The sequence below is a fragment of the Lissotriton vulgaris genome, chromosome 11 (assembly GCF_964263255.1).
Source record: "Lissotriton vulgaris chromosome 11, aLisVul1.2, whole genome shotgun sequence".
NCBI lineage: Eukaryota > Metazoa > Chordata > Amphibia > Caudata > Salamandridae > Lissotriton > Lissotriton vulgaris.
In genome coordinates, this window is record NC_141699.1 from 133125365 (window position 1) to 133146438 (window position 21074).

A 21074-nucleotide genomic window follows, 5' to 3' on the forward strand; every position below is an offset into this window, starting at 1 on the left:
AGCTGGGTGAGGCGGAATTCTTCCGGTATGCCCAGTTAAGGCACGCATTGCTGTCCTCTAAACCGGAGGAGGGGGCGATTCCTGACAGCTCCCCTTTGGAAGATAGGGTGCTGGACGGCCATATGCCGGACAGTGCCATTTCACTGTCTTATAAAAAACTCATCAATGTCCGTACCGACCTCCTCCTGGGTGTGAGGGACCAGTGGACACGGGATGGGTTAGAAATTGACGATGAAGATTGGCAGAGTGCGGTATCCTCCCCTAAGGAGGTTGCTATCTCTTCCCGTCTCCGACTGGTGCAGCTCAAAATCTTGCACAGAGTTTATGTTACTGGCCCCAGACTCGTGCACATGGGCTACTCCATCGATGGACTTTGTAGGCGTGGCTGTGGCGCCCTTGCCACTTTCATGCACATCCTGTGTGAATGTCCTGCAATAGCCTCCTACTGGCGACGCGTGCACTCGATCATGAGTGAGGTGACTGGGGTAGCGGTGCACGCGGAAGCCAGGAGATGCCTCCTTAACATCTGGGGTCCGACAGATCACAACGTGGCCTGGACCCAATGGGTGACCCTTGGTAACATGGTAGCTAAACGGGACATCGCGCAGAAGTGGGGGGCTATGGCAGCTCCGAAGGTTGTACAATGGAAGGCCAATATGGATTGGTGTATGTTTCGGGAAAAGACCGTGTATGTTGCCAGGGGTAAACCTAAAAAGTGGCAGAAACTGTGGGGGGCTTGGAATGCATACAGAGGGGACATCTGCGTACCCCAGAACCCGCCCCGCTGGAGGAACACCTGTCACCGTAGCTTGAGACACCAACTGTAACACTTTACAATGTTATCCTGTGTTTTCCTCCCTTCCCACTCCTAGTACTCCGTTCCGTTGGTCTTACCTGTGCTCATTATGCCCTCCCCACCCCCTCACAACGCCTCACTGTTTCTCACATTCCATTGCCTCTGTCTTTGTGCCAGGTTTGGCGCTCCTTTTCTTTTTCTTTAGCTTTTCTATGTTTCTCTTATAAAACTTAAAATCAACCTCAATCGTTCTGCTGTACCAATTCTTGCACTTTTGGTTCCCTGATTCGAAATGCTGCCTCGCTTCTGGGATGTCAGGCTGAATAGCTGTGTGCACTGTTTTTGAATAAATGTTTAAAAAAAAAAAAAAAAATACTAGTAGGAGCTGAGATGAACATCCAGAAAGACCATGCATATCTCATGCATGTTCTCCTACCAACCAAGGGCCTAACTACATTTCCCAAAAGTGTGTTTTTATACAGCTGGAGTCTACCTGTTTGACCACAACTTATTTGCAACATTTGCTTCCAAAAGAAGCCCAGCACAATTACAAGGTGATTTTTGTTGTTGCGCCTAATGGCCATTCAATACATGGTTTGCTTGTCTTCAACACCAATGTATACACCCACCAAAGTTTTAAGCTCAATTTAAGCTAAGATCCTTTAAATATTTTTTGTTCTTACTTTTTTGTAACTTTAAGTTTCTTTTCATAGGGCTATAGAAAACGGAAGACCTTGTTGATTGACAATTGTGTCTGGTAGATGTCTAAATGAATAGTGTCAAGAGTCCACATCTATCCTACCTCACCGCATGCCACTAACAGGTCTGACTATCCCGGCTTCCAACGCAGTGGACACTCCCTTGTGCTGCCTCCCTATCGATTCTCCCCATGCTTTAGCGTATCGACAACCGACCACAACACTTGGTTATGGTATACCTATGCTAATAGTACTCTCATAGACCAAGGCAAGCATTGAGGTGGGGGGTGTTTGGAACATTGATATGTTTGACAGATGTTTAGGCAATTGTGATGGAGCAAGTATTCGCACATTAAGCGACTTGCTTGTATCAAGAACCTCAAATAATCTTAACTTTGTAATCAATCTGTTTGTCTTACTAATATTGCACATTTTACAGTACACGGGGTGTCCCAGCGAAGCTTGCCTATGTGTTTATTAACAATAATAATATGCTTGCCACTAAAATGACCGCTGCTTTGCGGGAATTTGGATTGCGCATGCGTCGGTCATAACCACGTGATGTGACGTACTCGCAGCTCTGGTGGGAAAGTGTTTGCTCATGCGCAGTACTGCTAAAGATGGACGCTTTTTTTTCTCATATGCTCCGAGCTTGCATCGCTGCTTTAGCAAAGCTGTTTGTTCTGCACTTATCCTAATGCTATAGGTATTATAAAGTAAGGGGTATAGCGTAGCCATTCACGGTATACAGTGTAATCGTTTTTTTTGTATTTCTAAATTGTTTTCGCTTACTTTTCATGTATCACATTCTTTGGGGCCTGAGAGGCACTTGCTACTCCATCTTGAAGTGCCTGTGTGGAACTTGTCACGTGATGGGGGAAAGAAACCCATGCTGCAGTGGAACTCAGCCAGCTGGCAGCCAAAGCCAAGATGTTCATGAGAACCGACCTGTAACCCAGCAAGACGAAGCTGACTTGTACCTAATTTTGCTACAATTGTATTTACCGATGCATGCTCTATTGTTCACTGTAAATCATATGTCATGGGAAGCTAGAAACTAGGGGGTGGGTACCAAGTTTGAATATTAAGTCTGAGAAAGTCAAAAATTTAGGTGGTGTGATGACAATCTCCTCCTTTGCCCAATCAGAAATTGGGGATCCTTACACTTGCAACATTGGTGGGTGGTACACAGACCCGAAAACAGTATAACTAGCCTAGGTTTAGCTAGAGTAATTGTCCGACTTGTCCGAATAGCTGATCTGTCACTGACCCAACGAACTCTATAGGTTACTGATACAGAGAGCTGCGGTGCACTCTGTCCGAATTTTCCCCAGAACCCAATCGGGTTTTTGGGAAACATTAAGTGCTGGCGAAGCACTTTGCTGGGAGATTCGAGAACCCAATCGGGGTTATTGGCAGATTCCTTGCAGAGAGAGAGTAGAGCAGGCGTTGCAACCGAAGCTGCAGGTGTTGGTCGTACCCTTCATGAACCTGGTCCTGATCCAAAATCCTGGGGTTATCCTGTCCTGACTGTCCATGAGCTGTACCTGCTCGCCTACTGGCAACCTAAGTCCTTGAGGGTCCTTTCCCGCCTTTTCCAAATGACCCGTGGCCAGGGTTAGTCTTCAATCTATCTTAGGTAAATATAAGCGTGTGGGTGTGTGTCTATCTAAAAAATCCTTCCTAATCTTTGAATAAAGCATACTTCAATACTTTCTTTTCTCTATATTGTTCTATAAATGGGATTTTCATGCATCGTGTCTATTAGCATGTTCCAATTTTCTACCTACCCTTAGTCAAATGCAAAATCGTCTTTCCATATATTTAGTTGTTCCATTCTTACCCTCCCTATAGATGATAGTATATCTGGATATATCAAAATTCCCTACGTTTCATTTCCCTGAACCGTTATTGAATTTCAAAAGTTTCCTTTGATTAGCATGTTCCCTTTCTTTACCCGCCTTTAGTGGAGTTGTGAAAGTCTATCAGTCTAAATAGCGTGTTCCTTATTTTCCCTTCTCTATAATTTCGATTTCTAAATGATTCTTACTCTCATTCATTGCTATACAATTTTTCTAATTCTAGTTATAGACAGCTTGATCTGTGTAAATCTTTTGCTCATGACATATGATAATGATGATGATTAGAGAAAGGTATTCAAAACTTCCCGAGTTTGTGGTTATTATAAAGTCAAATTCATTTATTAAAGTTATATTGGATGTGTTGCCTATTTCTCCACAGCCAGTTCCTTGATCCAATGTGATCTTAGGTACCTGTGACAAGGATTGGTAAATCAGGTACATTGGTCGTGAATAGACTGAAACTGAATTGCTGGTAGTTGAGTGTAAGGTTGCCCGACTATGAAATTATAAATAAAGTTTTATGGGCCCAAGTGTGCATTTGGTTAGTCGGGTGACCTGCGCGCTCTATCAATTGTACCTTTGCTGCAGTCAATTTCAGTATTAATTTGACATCAAAAGTGAATAGTTCAGCTACATACCTGAATTTAGTACATAATCCTGAGATGTGGTGGCAATCTGTCTGAGATAACTGAAGAAAAGTGTGTTGTACTTCCTATAACTGTGTGAATTAGGATGTTATGCTACTTTATATATCGGCAATACATGAAAATGTTTTAAAAAAATTAAAAGGGTCAAGAGGTCGCTTATCTTGTGGTGTATGATACTTGAACTAGTATACCTACTTACACACCCCTTTGAGTAATCACAAAGTTTTACTGAAATGTGGATGTTGAATATCTGGGCCCACCCTGTGTAATAGCGTGACTGCCACATGTTTTAGAGATATTTTACAAATAGACTAGCGTAAAGCTTTACACTTTCTCCTACCAGTCTAGTTTACTGAACTACAGGAAACTGAAAATACAGATTATTAACTCCTTTTTTGATGCCACAAAACAGTCAATATGTAACAAAAACTGGCCATTCAGTGGTTACCAGTCAGCGAGGGACTGCATTTTGGATCCTTTCAGTTAGTCTGCAAGCTCTGTTTGGAATGAGCAACCACACATTCATAATAAATGCCACTGTAGTAAGCATTCTCAGACTTTCACATGAGCAACCAGAGGCTCACATCCAATGGGAGAAGTGAATGTTGATATACAGGATTAAACTAGAAACACTGGGCAACTATTTAGAGTATCTCAGATACTAAGTTACCACTTGCATATGTGTATAAATCTAGAAATACCGTTTTAAAATACATCTGATTAAAGATTCTGTGCTTGGCTTTAAACTAAAAGATTTAAGCTGATCAGCAGCTGTGTGTTCAAAAAAGCACCTTGTCCTACTAAGCACAATAGGCAAGGTTGTGCATGTGTTTATTTATAATAAGGCAGAATATATCACAATGACAGAGGCATTGGACGCACTATAAAAATGTAGACTGTTTTTATTAACTGTTTATTCATTTTATTAGTTATATATGTAGCACATGCCTGGGTCAAGGATGATGTGTTGAGGGTCAATGAAGTGTAATGAGGAGGTACATGCCAAGCGAAGGGGCAATGTCACACAGTGCAGCTGAGGACAGTTACACAAATTATCAGGAGGACCTCATTTGCAATAAACATGTTTGAGAGATGGGGTTGTGCAGATTGCTAACTAATAAGGGGGGAAGTTGGTAGTTGCAAGCAAGGGTGAGTCAGTGAGGTGCTTCAGTTATAGTGTAAAATGGTGGGTTTACAGATCATTCTAGAGAATTGTATAGTGTGTGGCAAAGAGACAATTCACACCTAAGGTTTGGCGCATAGGCAGAAAAGGCTTATTTCCATACTGATTTCTCATGGACCCTCTGCATCTCAACCTCCAGGTTGTGTTCTGAACATCAGAAATGTAGAATGAGGTCCTCTTTATTTGAGCAGACTGATTGTAGACTCTCAGTATATCAAGCGCAGTACTGGTCTCTAAAATGTAGGCCATGCAATCTGTAGATACAGCTGTGTATATATCAATTAGTACTGGTAATCTTGGTGCTTTAAATATTTCCATATGTTTGTCTACTAGTGCGGGGGGGAGGAAAAGAGGACGGTGAGCCTCTGCTGGCTCCCTTGTGCAACATGAATTGCATGTGGTTTATTAACTTCTAAGAAGAACCACTACAGTTAGATTCTATAGGCATTTTCCAATAGTACATTTCAAGCAATGGCAATAATGTCCATATGAGAAGTGTTCATAATCAAAGAGAACGGGGTTCATATCACACCCTCTTACCTGAATTGGTAAGAGAATGTATCCATTATCCTCTAAAGCCCCTTCCACAGCATCATTAAAGTTAGGGTAGCGAACCCGGGGGCAGTCCAGTCCTGGAAATAAATCTGAAATCAAGCCCAGGAACAGAGGGACATCCTCAAATACAAACTTTGGAAGATTCATGTCTCTGAGAGCCCGCATCAGTACCACATCCTAGACAAAAAAAGTAAAAGAAATACCTTCTGAAAAAAAACAACAGAAAAACAACACTTTTAGGTACAAAACAGGTATATATGGCTTTCTAAATGTACCTCTAAAGTAATAACCACAGCTAAAGTGCCATATCTTGCATTTAGGGTACACAATTTCTGCAGGCCAATCTGTGTGTGGTGCTGTCTCAAGGTTACCAAATAAAGAGAGGGATCATTGGCTTACAATATATGATGAACTTCAAAGTAGGTAGACATGGAGACAAGACTATGGAGAAGAGCAAGAGGCAACAAAGAACAAGTTACTTACCTTCGGTAACGCTTTTTCTGGTAGATACAATATCTGCCTGTGGATTCCTCACCTTGTGAATATCCCCCTGCGTCAGCAACATTCGGAAATTCTTTTGTAGCTTCGCGCCGACGTGGACCCGGACGTCATAGAGGCACGGCATCGCTCGTGACTCTGCTGACGTCACCGACGCCTATAATAGGCCCACGCCGGCGTGATGACATCAGTTCCCTTTTTTCCGCGTCGTCGACGCTAACGGTTTTCTGGGATCATCTGTAACCTTGGCTGTAATTTTGTTACTTGCTATTTGTTTCTAGTCTCTTTGTCTTCACTTTCTTTCGACATGTCTTTGAAGAAGACCGGGTTTAAGGCCTGCGGAGAATGTAATAAGGTGATGTCCATTACAGATCCGCATGAATGCTGTTTGTGGTGTCTGAGCTCTGACCACGACGTCGAGGACTGCCAATCCTGCAGGAAGATGACACCAAAGGCCCTCCGGGCAAGAGAAGCAAAACTTCTGGTTGTCAAGTTTAAAGAAGGAAAAGAAAAGAAGAAATCAAGATCGCGGAGTCGACGTTCGAAGTCAAGGTCTCGCTCGAGGTCGCGATCGGATTCGTCCTCAGCCCATGCTTCAAGGTCTTCGAGGAAGAAGCATAAGAAGAGAACCCATGAATCCCGACATCGATAAAGGAGTCGGGTTCCAAGCCGAAGTCGCAGGTGAAGCTGGTCGAGAATGTGGTGGTTTCTTCGGCTTCGGAGGAACAGGATGCCGAGGCTGAGGCGTCGCATGCGAATTCACCGAGTTCGCCGAAGCAGAAAGCTGTTCCATCTCCGGACCCATCCCATCCTTCAGGTCGGGGGGATGAAGGTGAGGAGGAGGTGGTTGGAGAAGGAGAGGCTCCGTTGCTAGAAGGTCTGTCGACTCCGGTGCACCAGCCTGAAGAGGAGGTCGACGCCGCTTCGGCTCCGCGCCCTCGAGATCCGCCTGGGGGTTCGTATCCAGCCTTCCCAGGTCCAGGTCAGGATCCTTTGCATTTTCTGAATGCGATGTTCGGAATTTATTCAAGGGCTATGTATCCCTCTGGGGCTCCTTCTGGTCCCATGGGTCCGATGGCATATGGTCTGGGTGTTCCTCAATCCTATGCACCTGCGCCCTTTATGCCCTTTATGCCGGCTCCGACGCCGCATTGGCATTATCCGAATCCGGCAAGGCCTTCAACTACGAAGCCTTCGACGCCGAGGTCGGCATCTCCGATTCCGTCGACGCCAGTCCCATCACCTTGAAGCCGAACCCTGATCGACGTCGTGGGTCTCTTCTTCGTCCGACGTCGGGTTCGACGCCGGCACCGGCTCCGTCGGAGTCGATTGCGGATCCGTCGGCTTCGAATGTGAAGCAAAGATCAAGGCGTGAGGCCCAGAGGTTGATGGAGGAGGAAAGATATTGTGAGGAAAATCTGGAGGAAGGCGAACTACAGGATTCTGAGGATCCTTTTGAGGACCTTTCTGTTGCTAGTGGCCTGGAACTGTCACCTGATTAAGACCTTGCTTCGGTTTCTGATGAACCCTCAAGGGATGTGACTCCTTATCATGTAGTGATAAAGAAGGCTGCGGGCTTGTTGAACATTGCTCTATCGACTGCAGAATTTAAATCTAATCTGCTCATTCACCTTCTTCAGTGTCTGAACCATTGTTGCCCTTTAATGATGCCTTAAAGGATCCAATTTTGGAGATTTGGAAAAAACCTGTATCGGCTCCTGCTGTGTCTAGGGCAGTAGCTAGGAGATATAGGACAGCTCCTGAAGACCCGGAGTTTTTATCCACACGGCAGATGTATCTATCAGGAGAAAACATACAGCAAAGGCAATGCTGTCCTACCACATGACACCTTACTGGAAAGGTGAGGTAGTGCTGCTCCCCATGACACCCTCTACTCAAAAGTAACAGAGTCTGAATAAGGTTAGTCCAGAGTTGGCCGACCAAAATTCTGTATGTGCAGCAAAGAGAAGTTGAAGCATCTACACAAGTGCACAATGGAGGAAAATGACAAATGATGAAACATATGTTAACATATACAAAGGGAATACAAACTGTAAAGAACAAGCGGTAAACACCACAGTGGGATAAATCTATGATGATGGTCAGCCATGGTATCAAATGTAATGAGCATAATCATTGACTTGACACTTGAAAGCAAATCTTTAGAAAGGTCAGAGGTTAATATGGACACAGTGTACTGTCTGTGGTAGGGGAAAGGCAAAAAAGGGCCACATTACATGATCCTGGTGGTTCTTCGCTGGTGCAAAGTTTTATGTGACAGCCTTGGAAATTAAAGCAGTTTAGAAAAAAGCTTGATGATTAATGGTTTTATATGAACAAGGGGTTTGGCTTAATCTAAACCAAGGGGGTAGACCAGTGACACAAAATAAATTTAAAAAAGGATAGCTCCACAGTCTTCTATTTGCAACAACCAGTCACACCCAAAAATCAATGTATACCATTCGGGTGTTTGTCAATCAGCATTTAGCTGTGTCTGTGTGAGGTGTGTCTAATAAAGTGGATGTGTGTAATAAAGGGATGGAGTTTGAAAATTATATAGAGAGTGTCTTTATTTAAGTGCCATAATTGGACCCACTAGTGCAAGAGCTAGGGCATCCAGCTGATGCAAAGTTGAACCACTTTTGCTGTCTCCAAACGTAAGCTCCTGTCTCAGTGAATTGCATATTACATGTTACAGTTGTATGTGAAATAAACAATAGCTATTACACTTGAATGACAACATTTTATAAGGAAAATAAAGGTGGGATACGATTACCACATGTATCCTTCAAGAAAAGAAAGAAATAAGCTCGACATCGTGATGGCCGCACGGTAGCTCGGCTCCGCCGGCCTCCCTGCCCAAACTCATCTATCCTGCCGCCCATCCTGCCCAAAAACGATAACATTTTATAGATGAAGGTCTGCTGATACTTACCACCCGCCCTGGTGGATCCGGCGTTCAGTGGGTCCGCAGCGGCGTCCTCCCAGGAAGTGCGGCCTCCGTGGGGCGGAGACCGGGGCCTTGCCTTCAGCGAGTGGCCGGCAAGACGGTGTCGGTGGCGGCCTCGGGTGGAGGATGGAGGCCGGCCGGTAGGTGCCGTTGTGCGAAAAGGCCGGAGGCAACTGAACGCGCCTGGGACTACCATCCGGTGTTCCAGAGGTGAGGTGCGGCAAGTTGGGTGTGGGGGACGCCGTGTTGGTGGCTCACCCCTTTGTTGCCTTGCCCGGCCATTCCGAACCTCATCGCTCGGTGGTGGAGAGCGGCTCCAGCGAAGCGGTGGCGCCGGTGGGTCCCCCCTCTTTTGGTGGTTCTCGTTTCTGCATCGAGGGTGCTGTTTGGGTGCTTGAGGGAGATCACGCGGGGGCCCTGTCTGTGGGCCCACCCCAGGAGTTGGTTCCGAAGGGACGGCGCTGTACTCGCAAAATGGCGGCTGATGCCGTATGCTGTGGAACGCCCCGGGATGTCGATGCTGTGCCTCTGTACTGTGCTGGGGCCTGCACTGGGGAGCGCGAACCCACGAATAGCGACGTCCTACGAGCGCTGAAGACTTGGCAAGTGACCTTGGCCCGAGATTCTTGTGTGCAAGACAATGTGTTGACCGCCATTGCTCCCGGGCCGTCCCTCAGAGACGCGGATGGGCCCCACGTGGTTGCTGTTTGTCTCCCGCATTTTGGTGGGGGTAGCGATGTCTTGGTTCGCATGCGGGAAGATTTGCTGGTGCTCATTGACACTGGTGTACATGACTGCCGTAAACAGCTTTTGCATTACCATCGGCGGAGGAGATCCCGTGGGTTGCTTCCATCGGCCGTTCAGCAGCTGTTCCACAGCCTTTTCTCACCGCTTTTGTTTTATGCCCGCTACTTCGACATACATTGTTGCGATAGCTAGGAAAGGACTGGGGTGAGCCCGGTTCTTAATCCGGAGGACTGCTGTTTGGTGCACGGAGTTCTGGACTGCCTTAAATTGTGATACTTAGTTGAATCCTTAATATGTATTGCTACCTAAAAACTTGCCAGTTTCGTTTTGGGCTGCACTAATTGTTTGTATGGGCGGGGGCCGTGCGCCCTGTTACATGGTATCCTCTCCCCTGGCTTTCCTTTTTCCCTTGTTATCTGTTTTCTTTCCCTTTCCCTATATTATCTCATTCTATATTTCGGGTTCATGTTTAGGGCGACAGGCACGCTGCTGGGAGGGGTAGGCCATAGCCTTCTGCAGGGGTACAGGGTGGGGCGGGTGGAATGGGGTCTATTAGATAGTTACTTGTTTCTATGGCCCTTTTGTGTCCTTTTCTTGGGTCTCCATGACTGTGCGTGATTCCCGCGGGGTGAGTGACTGGGGGGGGGGGATGATTGGGTATTCCTACCTATTATGGTACTTTCGGGTTCTGCTTATCCTGATTTAGCCGCCCCGCCCCTAAGAATGCTTGTTGTCTGGATTGTTGATTGCCATTAGCGCCGTGGGGCGGGTACAGTGACGTGGAGTCCCCCTTTTTCTTTTTTCTAGTATTTTTGTTTTCTTTTATTTTCCGGGTTGGGCTGTATAGTGATAGCAAATGTATCCGTCTCTCTGATGGTTTGACTGTTACGAGAGTGATGTTCAGATTGTCTTTGGGCACATGGGGTTGCGGGTGGGCACTACCGAAGAGAAATTGCTAGGGCATCTATGGCTAGTACGCTTTGGACTTTTCAGATGACAGATCTATGGATTCCCTATTATAATGTTGTTGGTTCTGTTCCCCGCCATGTGCACCAAGACGCTTATTATACAACCGATCCTTTATTCTCTAAATATAAAAATCAACCTTCTCTGATCCTGTGCCGAGTGGTTCCACTCAGCTAGCATTACGGACTCGCAGCATTGTGTAGTATTGCGTAACCACTCCATACTTTTTATTGATGTTGGTGCTCTCCAGTTTGTTCTGTGGCCGGCCTCTGGGTTGTAGGCCCGTATTTGTACGCAACCATCTGCAAAAATAAAGGTTTTCAAAAATAAAAAAATAAAAAAGAAATAAATAAAAAAGAAATTGCAAAATGTAATCATCAAACTTGTTAGGTACCTTGGCAGTGCTTTTTTGTAACGGAAAATTATGAACAGTACAATAGTTAGCAATCTGTTATACGGTAGATTCAATGTGGTGATGGTCAGTATTGGTACTAGTTCTACCACATTGGAACTTTGAGGATGAATACAAACATTGCGCTTCTGAGAAGCACATTTGGTTCCTTTGTAGTCAAACCGCACATTATTGTCTTCAGCTGTTTCAAAAAAACATTCTTGTGTAGAGAGCTAAGGCATCGAGCTGAGACAAACTCCAACCGCTTCTGCTGTAGTTAAATTGAAGCTCCTGCATCAGTGCATTGAAAATTATAGTTCTATGTGTCCTACACATAGCTATTAGACATGAATAAATAAATTGTATAATGAAAATAAAGGTAGTTTACGATTACCACACTGTGCCAACGACTTATTAAACAAAATCGTCTTTTTACATTTTCAACATGAGGTTCTGAGCAGAGGCTGACTTTAAGTAAAATTGTGTGAAAGGGCTTTGTGAATAACAGGCAGGCAGAGAAGCATGTTCACAAAGAATAGACGTGTTTTCTAAATGGGTGTTGGGTTTTGGTTAATTTAGTAAGTAAATAGCGTATTTGCCTAGGCCGTACATCACAGATTCCTGGTTAGAGTGGAGACGTAGGAGGCAATAATGAAGATAGTGTTCAAATGTCTGAGTATACTTAGAAAGTTATTATATCAAAGTAGTAGGATTGAAGTGAGTTATAAAAAATTTGAAGGAAAAAGTAAAAAAAGATGGAAAAAATCCATTCAAGAATAACGTGAGTTTCTTACAAGTCTTGGAGATTCCAGTCCAGAAGTTCTTCAGCGGCTTGAGATGCGTAATGTTCGAAGAGGCTATTGTTGCCATCGTGTGAGAAAAGCTAAGCGATCCAATTCATATCCTCGAAGGGACAGTAATGTTCTTCGAATGTTGGAGTGGTAATTTGAATGGTCAGGCAATCTGCGATGTTGTGAAAGGTTGCACATTGCAGGAGATCTTTCGCGGCTGCGCAGAAATCCATTCCGCTGCGATTCCTTTTTGCATTGCATTAGCCATTGCTCCACTGCCAGAACAATTACGTTCATGGGTTTCAAGATACTCCATTACCTGTTGGATATTGGGAGCGATTGTTGAGAGGTTGGCAAGGTATAGATCCATTTGCCAGTCGAATGGGAAAGTTTTGTAATAAAACAATGGTTGTACGCATATTGCATAATTGTAGATAAATGTTATGTTGTAGCTAGCTCCGATAATAGAGGCAGGTAGCCGAAAAGTTTTTCCGTTTTTTTACAGTATTGATGTAGCTTGGCGTAGAGGCGTATTCTGTTGGACATAGTTGTTACCATAGAGAGAGTAGCCTTTTCTAGAAGTAGAAATAGTAGTAGGATGGCCGCAAAGAGGGCGAGAAGAACAAGTTACTTACCTTCGGTAACGCTTTTTCTGGTAGATACAATATCTGCCTGTGGATTCCTCACCTTGTGAATATCCCCCTTGTGTCAGCAACATTCGGAAATTCTTTTTGTAGCTTCGCGTGGACGCGGACGTCACAGAGACACGGCTCCGCTCGCGACTCCGCTGACGTCACCGACGCCTACAATAGGCCCACGCCGGCGTGATGACATCAGTTCCGCCCTTTTTTCCGTGCCTTCGGGGCACACGGACGGACCGATGACAGTAGTAATGTACACAATATACACAGTATAGAAATCAAGGTAACACACACAGTGTGATGTAAATGCAATAAAACATTATACAATAAAACAACCCATCAGAGATACTCTGGCAAAGAAGAGTGGACAACGGGGAGGCGGGTGGGTCAGTGAGGAATCCACAGGCAGATATTGTATCTACCAGAAAAAGCGTTACCGAAGGTAAGTAACTTGTTCTTCTGATAGATACATCTGCCGTGTGGATTCCTCACCTTGTGAATAGAGTCCCACAGCAGTCCCCACTCCCGGAGGAGGGTGTCCACTCTTCTAGACCAGGAAATCCTGAAGAACAGAGCGCGCAAAATGACCATCCCTCCTCACTTCGGTATCCAAGCAGTAGTGCTTCGCGAAAGTGTGGAGGGAAGACCAAGTTGCGGCCCTACAAATATCCTCTACAGGCACACCTCTAGCCAATGCAGAGGTCGAAGACTTAGCCCTAGTTGAATGAGCTCTTATGCCCTCTGGAGGCTCCTTACCGGCCAAAGAGTAGCAGATCTTAATGCAGAGGACGATCCACCTCGGCAAAGTCCTCTTATGGACCGCTCTTCCCTTCTTGCAGCCAGCAAAGCCAATAAAGAGCTGGTCGTCCATGCGACAGTCTCTAGTTCTGTCCAAATAAAAAGACACCGCCCTCTTGGGGTCCAGACGGTGCAACCTCTCCTCCTCTTTGGAAGGGTGAGGGGGAGGATAAAAGGAAGGGAGGGTAATGGATTGACCAAGGTGGAAAGAAGACACCACCTTCGGCAGAAAAGCAGCCCTGGTCCTTAGAACCATTCGATCAGCATGAATGGACAGGAATGGGGGCTTGGAACTAAGAGCTTGAAGCTCACTTACCCTCCTTGCCGAAGTTATCGCAACGAGGAAAACAGTTTTGAAAGTTAGGAGCCTCATGGTACATTTATGAAGAGGCTCAAAAGGAGCACCCATCAAAAATGTCAGAACTAGATTCAAATCCCACTGAGGCACAATAAAAGGGACAGGAGGGAACTTATTAACGAGGCCCTTCAAAAACCTCAAAACTATAGGAGACTTAAACAGAGAAGGCTGGTCAGGCAAACAAATAAACGCCGACAGCGCTGACAGATAACCCTTCACTGTGGCAACAGCAAGCCCCTGCTGTGCCAGAGAAAGGGCAAACTGGAGAACATCAGATAAATGGGCCCTCAAAGGGTCTATGGACTTCTCCCTGCACCAAATAACAAACTTAGACCACCTATAAGAATAGATGGACTTAGTGGAGTCACGCCTGGCTGACAAAATGACATCCACCACATCGTGAGGGAGAGAAAAAGAAATCAGGTTGCCCCGTTCAATCTCCAGGCATGAAGGTGTAAGGTCTGGAGGTGGGGGTGTAGAACCTGCCCCTCCTACTGAGAGAGGAGATCTGCCCTGTGAGGGAGACGGAGCGGCGGGTGAGAGGAGAGGTGGAGAAGGTCTGAGTACCACACCCTTCTTGGCCAATCCGGGGCGATCAATATAACTTGGGCCCGGTCTTGGCGAACTTTCCTCGGAACCCGAGGAATCAAGGGTATGGGAGGAAACGCGTAAAGGAGTTGCGAGCTCCAACTCAACTGAAACGCATCCCCCAAGGCTCCCTGCATCGGAAACTGGAGGCTGCAGAATGACAGGCAGTGAGCATTCTCGTGAGTGGCAAACAGGTCCAGCCGAGGAGTCCCCCACATCCGAAAGATGTTGTGAACTACCTCTGGATGGAGCCTCCACTCGTGATCGGCAGAGAACTGCCGACTGAGACTGTCTGCACGAACGTTCTGAACTCCGGCCAGATGATTTGCCATCAGACAAATCCGATGGTCCTGAACCCAAGACCAGAGACGCAGAGCCTCTCTGCAGAGACACTGCGACCCTACTCCTCCCTGTTTGTTGATGTACCACAACGCGGTCGTGTTGTCCGTAAGGACTTGGACCGACTGACCGCGAAGGGAAGGGAGGAAGGCCTTGAGCGCCAGACGAATTGCCCGCAATTCCTGGAGGTTGATGTGAAGCAACCTTTCCTCTGGAGACCAAAGACCCTTGACCTCCAGGTCCCCCAGATGAGCACCCCACCCGAGGGTGGACGCGTCCGATACTACTGTGGCAACCGAAGGAGGAATCTGAAAAGGCTTTCCTTGTGACAGATTGCCTTCCACACTCCACCAAGACAGATCCGCTGCAGTTTCTCTGGAGATCTTCACTGACTCCCTGAGATCTCCGCTGTGCTGATACCACTGCCTGCGGAGGCACCACTGGAGTGCCCTCATGTGCCAGCGTGCATGGTTGACCAACAGGATGCATGAAGCCATCAGACCGAGCAGACGAAGGACCTTCAGGACTGGAACAACCGCTCCAGGGAAAAACAAAGGAATCATTTCCTGTATGTCGCGAATCCTTTGAGGGGGAGGGAATGCGCGACACACAGTAGTGTCCAGTACCGCACCTATGAACAGGTTGCGCTGCGAGGGCACCAGGTGAGATTTGGGTACATTTATCGAAAAACCCAACCTGTGCAACAACTGAGTTGTCACTTGCAGATGATGGAGCACCTTCTCCGACGACTCCGCTTTGATCAGCCAGTCGTATAGATACGGAAACACATGTATCCCCGATCTTCTGAGATGAGCTGCCACCACCGCCATCACCTTGGTGAAGACTCGAGGAGCAGTAGTAAGACCAAACGGAAGAACCACAAACTGGTAGTGTTATGACCCCACCGTAAAACGGAGATACTTCCTGTGCGACTTCAGGATGGGAATATGAAAATACGCATCCTGCAAGTCGATTGACACCATCCAGTCCTCTTCCAGCAGCGCTTGAAGAACCTGCGCAAGAGTGAGCATCTTGAACTTTTCCTGTTTCAGGTAAAGGTTCAAGATCCTGAGATCCAGGATAGGTCGAAGCCTGCCATCTTTCTTGGGGATCAGGAAATACCGGGAGTAGCACCCCTGACCCCTCTCCTGCTCTGGAACCACCTCTATTGCACCTTTCTTGAAAAGAGCCAGGACTTCTTCCTGCAGGCGAAGCAGGTGGTCCTCCGAACAATAACCCTGGCAAGGAGGGTAATTGGGAGGGAATTCCTGGAAAGGAAGTGCATACCCATTCTCTACAAGATTGAGAACCCAAAGATCGGATGTTATTAATTCTCAATCTTGTAGAAAATGAGTAAGCCGACCCCCCGCTGGGCCCACATGATCCGGAATGGTGGATCTAGGGCTGCTTTGCTGCAATGGCTGGGGGTTGGGAAGGAGAGGAGGAGGAGGAGGAGGATTGACGACCTCTAGGGCGGGATCTTTGTCTGCCCCTGTACGACTTGTACAGTGTATTTTGTTGCTGCTGAGGCTGTTGCTGGGAAGGTCTGTAGGAATGAAAGGATCTTCCGAACCCCCTGAAGCGTTTACCAGTAGTTCCTCTGGACTGAAGACCCAAGGACTTTGCAGTGGCCCTACTGTCCTTAAAACGTTCCAAGGCAGCATCAGCCTTCTTGCCAAACAATCCCGATCCATCAAAAGGTAAGTCCAACAACGCAGACTGGACGTCCGCAGAGAATTCTGATGACTTAAGCCAGGCGGCCCTCCTGGTGGCCACAGACGATCCCATGACCCTTGCCACCGAATCAGCAGTGTCCAGGCCACTCTGAATCACCTGTCTCGCAGCCGCCTGAGTGTCTGAAATCACCTCCTGAAAATCCTTCCGGTCATCTTCAGGGATTTTCGGAACAAGCTGCTTGACAGAATCCATCAAGGGATGGATATATCTACCCATCAGGCACGTTGCATTGTTTGATTTTAATGCCATACTGGCTGATGAGAAGACCTTCCTGGCACCCTGATCCTGCTTCCTGGATTCCTTGTCCCCAGGAACCTGTGGGAAAGCTCCAGCAGACTTCTTAGCGCAAGCAGCCTGCACCACCAAACTCTCAGGCAAGGGATGAATAGATAAAAATGCCGGGTCCTCAGGTGCCACTCTGTACCTCCTTGCAACTGATCTCGAAACTGCAGGAGCAGACAAAGGCTTCTTCCACACCTCATAGATGGGCTCAATCAAGGCCTCGTTGAAGGGCATTACAGGCTCAACCACTGACGAGGGAGAATGAAGAACCTCAGTCAAGATGTTAGGCTTATAGTCAGCAGTAGGAAGATTAATGTTCAAAAGGCTCGCTGCTTTCTTAATAACAGTGTGATAAGGCACCACATCCTTTGATGGCACATTAGAAACTGAAGCCAACTCCAATTCAGGTGACAGCTCAAGCCCACTGGCCTCACACAAATCCTCAAAAGGATCCTCAGAATCCCGTAACTCTCCTTCTTCAGTATCCGAATACTGATACCCATCTTCTTCCAGGAGTCTCTGAGCCCTTCTCTGAGACCTTTCCTTCACAATCGAAGCCAACGGGTTCGGAATCGACTCCGACGGCGCCGGAGCCGGCATCGAACCCGACGTCGGACGAGGCTTCTCAGCTCGAGGTCGGACAGAATCTTGCCTCGGAGTCGTGGGCATCGGCGTCGACGTGACCGGCGTCGACGGAGTCGGCGTCGAGCGCTTCGGCGTCGACGACACCAGAGGTGCCGGTAAATGCCAATGCGGTGGTATAGCCGGCATAAAAGGCATGAAGGGCGCAGGGGCATAAGCTTGGGGAATACCCAAGTTGAAAGCCATAGGACCCGTGGGACCAACAGGTGCACCAGACGGGAACATTGCCCTAGAATAGACACCAAACATGGCGTTCAGGAACTGAGATGGATCCTGACCTGGAGCTGGAAACTCAGGATAAGAATCTCTGGGACGTTCCTGAGGAGGCGGAGTCGAGACGACATCGACCTCTTCCACGAGTCCTGGAACCGGGGTCGACGAACCCGCAGGCACCGGAACTTCGACTTCACCAGACCCCTGCTCCTCACCTTCATCCTCCTGACCAGAAGGATTGGATTGAACTGGAGAATGGACCTGCTCCTGTGATTCGGGCGAACCTGGTTGTGAAGCCTCACCCACAGAGACATGCTCCGACTCCGAAACCACCAACTCCTTACTCAGGAGCTTAACCTGGGACTTCGGTCTCGAACCAGAGTCTTTTCCAGAGCGATGACGTGACTCGTGGCTCCTCTTCTTGTGCTTCTTCATCGAAGACTTCGACGCGTGAGCTGAAGACGACTCCGAGCGTGACCTCGATCGAGACCGAGACCGAGACCTCGACCTCGAACGACGAGCTCGAGACTTCGAAGATTTCTTTTCCTTCATACTCTTAAGCTTAGCCACAAGGAGTTTCGCCTCTCTCTCTCTCAGCGCCTTCGGAGTCATCTTCTTGCAGCAAGCACAGTCCTCGACATCATGGTCGGAGCTTAAGCACCAGACACAGCAGTCATGTGGATCGGTGATGGACATAGTCTTGCCACATTCGCCGCAAGCCTTGAAACCAGTCTTCTTCGACGACATCCCGAAGAATATGATGTTATACAGAATAACAGGAAAATAGTAACAAAGTTACTGAAAAGCTACAGCACGATCCCTGAAAACCGTTAGCGTCGACGACGCGGAAAAAAGGCAGATGTATCTATCAGAATTATGGGCACTGTTCCTGTTATTCCAGAGATGATCGAAAGAATGTCAGAATGTAGTCTGGTATTAAAAGAAGAACAGTTTGAAAGTGTGTTAGAAGGCTGTAGGAGACCATGTTAAAAAAATGTGCCAGACCTTGAGTGTGACATGTGTTGAAAATTGTGTAACAATTCACAAAGTGTAATTGGCAGTTCGTATTTAAAAGGGAGTGAGGGAGACTTCTGTTCTGAACAAAGGTGCTTTTAGTTTGGTTCGTTTCTCTAAATGTGTTTTCAAACTCAGAATTGGAGGCCAAGTTGAAGTTTGGGAGTTAGTTTGTGTGAGTAGGAATAGATATTGCCACAGGAAGTTACTGTGTTTGAAACAGTAAGGACATGCGGTATGCCAGCTCACATTCTGTAGGAGTGCATGTTATTGAGAAGCAGATAACTGTTGTTAGAAAGCTGTGTGAATGTTGGTGTAATTGTAGGAGTTGGTGTCCTTTTAAGAAAGGACGCAAGATTGAGGGCTGTAAGCTTAGAAGCGCCGTGTAGTTGGACATTCTTGGATAGTAATGAATGCCTGCCATTGTGGTCGCACTATTCACCTGTGAGAAAAACTTCTGTATGCTTTTAAGACAGCAATATGTAAATGGGATAAACCACTACTCATGAATAAACAAGCTAACTTATATAATGACATTCAACATGACAAACAACATGTGCATGTAGCAGACGCAATGATACTACATACTAGGGGAACCGCTAGCCATGTATGTATACAAACTAAACATGCAAAAATAACAGTTGATGGACAGAATGCAGAACAATGTCATACATTCACCCCAGTACAGAGATCTGGGCCTAAATCCATCGTTTTTTTGCTCACCACACCAACCCAGTTGAGACATGGCCATATGCAAATCAGCCTTGACCCTGTGCCTCATGGGAACAGTCCACCCCGAACTGCCAAGCCATGTCTTCCCTGGACCAGAATCAAGCATCCTAGGACCGGTTTCTGGCTATCAGCCGTCATTAGCCAGGATAGCTTGACTCCAGTGGTGTGGAGAGTACAGGACTCACGTCTGAGCATACCCGTCCCACTCGGGATGACAAATGCAAAAACAACAGTTGATGGACAGAATGCAGAACAATGTCATACATTCACCTCAGTACAAAGAACTGGGCCTAAATCCATCGTTTTTTTGCTCACCACACCAACCCAGTTCAGACATAGCCATATGCAAATCGGCCTTGACCCTGTGCCTCATGGGAACAGTCCAGCCCGAACTGCCAAGCCATGTCTTCCCTGGACCGGAATCAAGCATCCTAGGACCGGTTTCTGGCTATCAGCCATCATCAGCCAGGAAAGCTTTTATTTGATTGTTTCTTATATAAACCTGTTTATCCAGGAAGCTCACAATTTCTGCACTTATAGTTGCGGTAAAGTTTAAGTTGATATAATTGTTGGTAAGTTCTTTAATAAACTCCTGAGCACCCTGCCAAATAACAAAGAGATCATCTATGAATCGCAACTATACTTTGACATTTTTCCAGAAATAGGCATCATTTGTGGTTTTTAGTGCCAGCTCCTCCCAACAGCCCATGTGGAGACAGCCATTGCTGGGGGAGAAACTGGCACCTATTGCCACCCCTCATAGTTGTTGATATAGAGTTTGCTGAAAAATAAAAACATTGTTGATAAGACAGAATTCTACCATGCTAACCAACATTCTATTGTGCTGCAGCATTTGATTGGGTCTACTGTTCAGATAATGTTGGAGGGCCCTCAGCCCATTGCAGTGGTTAATGCTGGTATGCAGCACAGTTACATAAAGTGTTATTAATAGATAATCGTCCTACCATACAAGATCCTGAATTTTGGATAGAAAGTCACTCGTAGTCCATGAACGTGCTGCTGAAGAAATCCACATATTGTGAAGATGCTCAAGAAGACTGTTGCGAGCTGCTATTATTGGACGTCCTGGTGGCTTTAAAGGATTCTTGTGTATTTGGGTATAAAGTACATTACAGGGACAGTTGGATTATCATTTTTCAGAAACTTGTGTTCCCGTGTCAATACCAAACCAGCACTTTTCCATGCCAAAAGCTTGCTGTAGTATTCGTTTTAGATGGATCTTAAAGAGAGCCTGCCTGTTTTTTTGTTGCAGTTCCTGTCATTTAGTTGCCCCATGGCTTCCATACTCATCTCTCACCCAGATTATCAAATTGCCACCCTTATTTGAGTTGCACATGATTTGATAGTTTCTTTTTAACCTGGTCATGAGCTGGTAGTATTGGTGTTGTTGTTTTGTTTGTGTTTGTCTTTTTTCTTTGTTTCCTGCACTTTATGGTTCAGCTGTTTGATCCCAATGGTTACATGCTCATGAAAAATGTATGTATGTATATATATATATATATATATACTGAAAATGTCAGTATTTAGCAGGTAACAATAAAGCCTTTATATATATATATATATATTTTACATATATATATATATATATATATCAAACCAAAGTGGTCAGATTTAAGGCCGCACTT

The 21074-nt window shown here is 46.3% G+C and overlaps 1 protein-coding gene across 1 annotated transcript in view; it reads right to left on the minus strand.

Annotated features, from left to right (window-relative positions):
- The window catches only part of DNAH10 (dynein axonemal heavy chain 10), a 1963751-nt gene that overhangs the window by 967337 nt on the left and 975340 nt on the right, over window positions 1-21074 (minus strand). The window contains exon 37 of the mRNA XM_086942901.1: window positions 5727-5918. Coding sequence (XP_086799027.1) covers window positions 5727-5918 — 192 coding nt within the window. The remainder of the gene's footprint in view (window positions 1-5726; window positions 5919-21074) is intronic.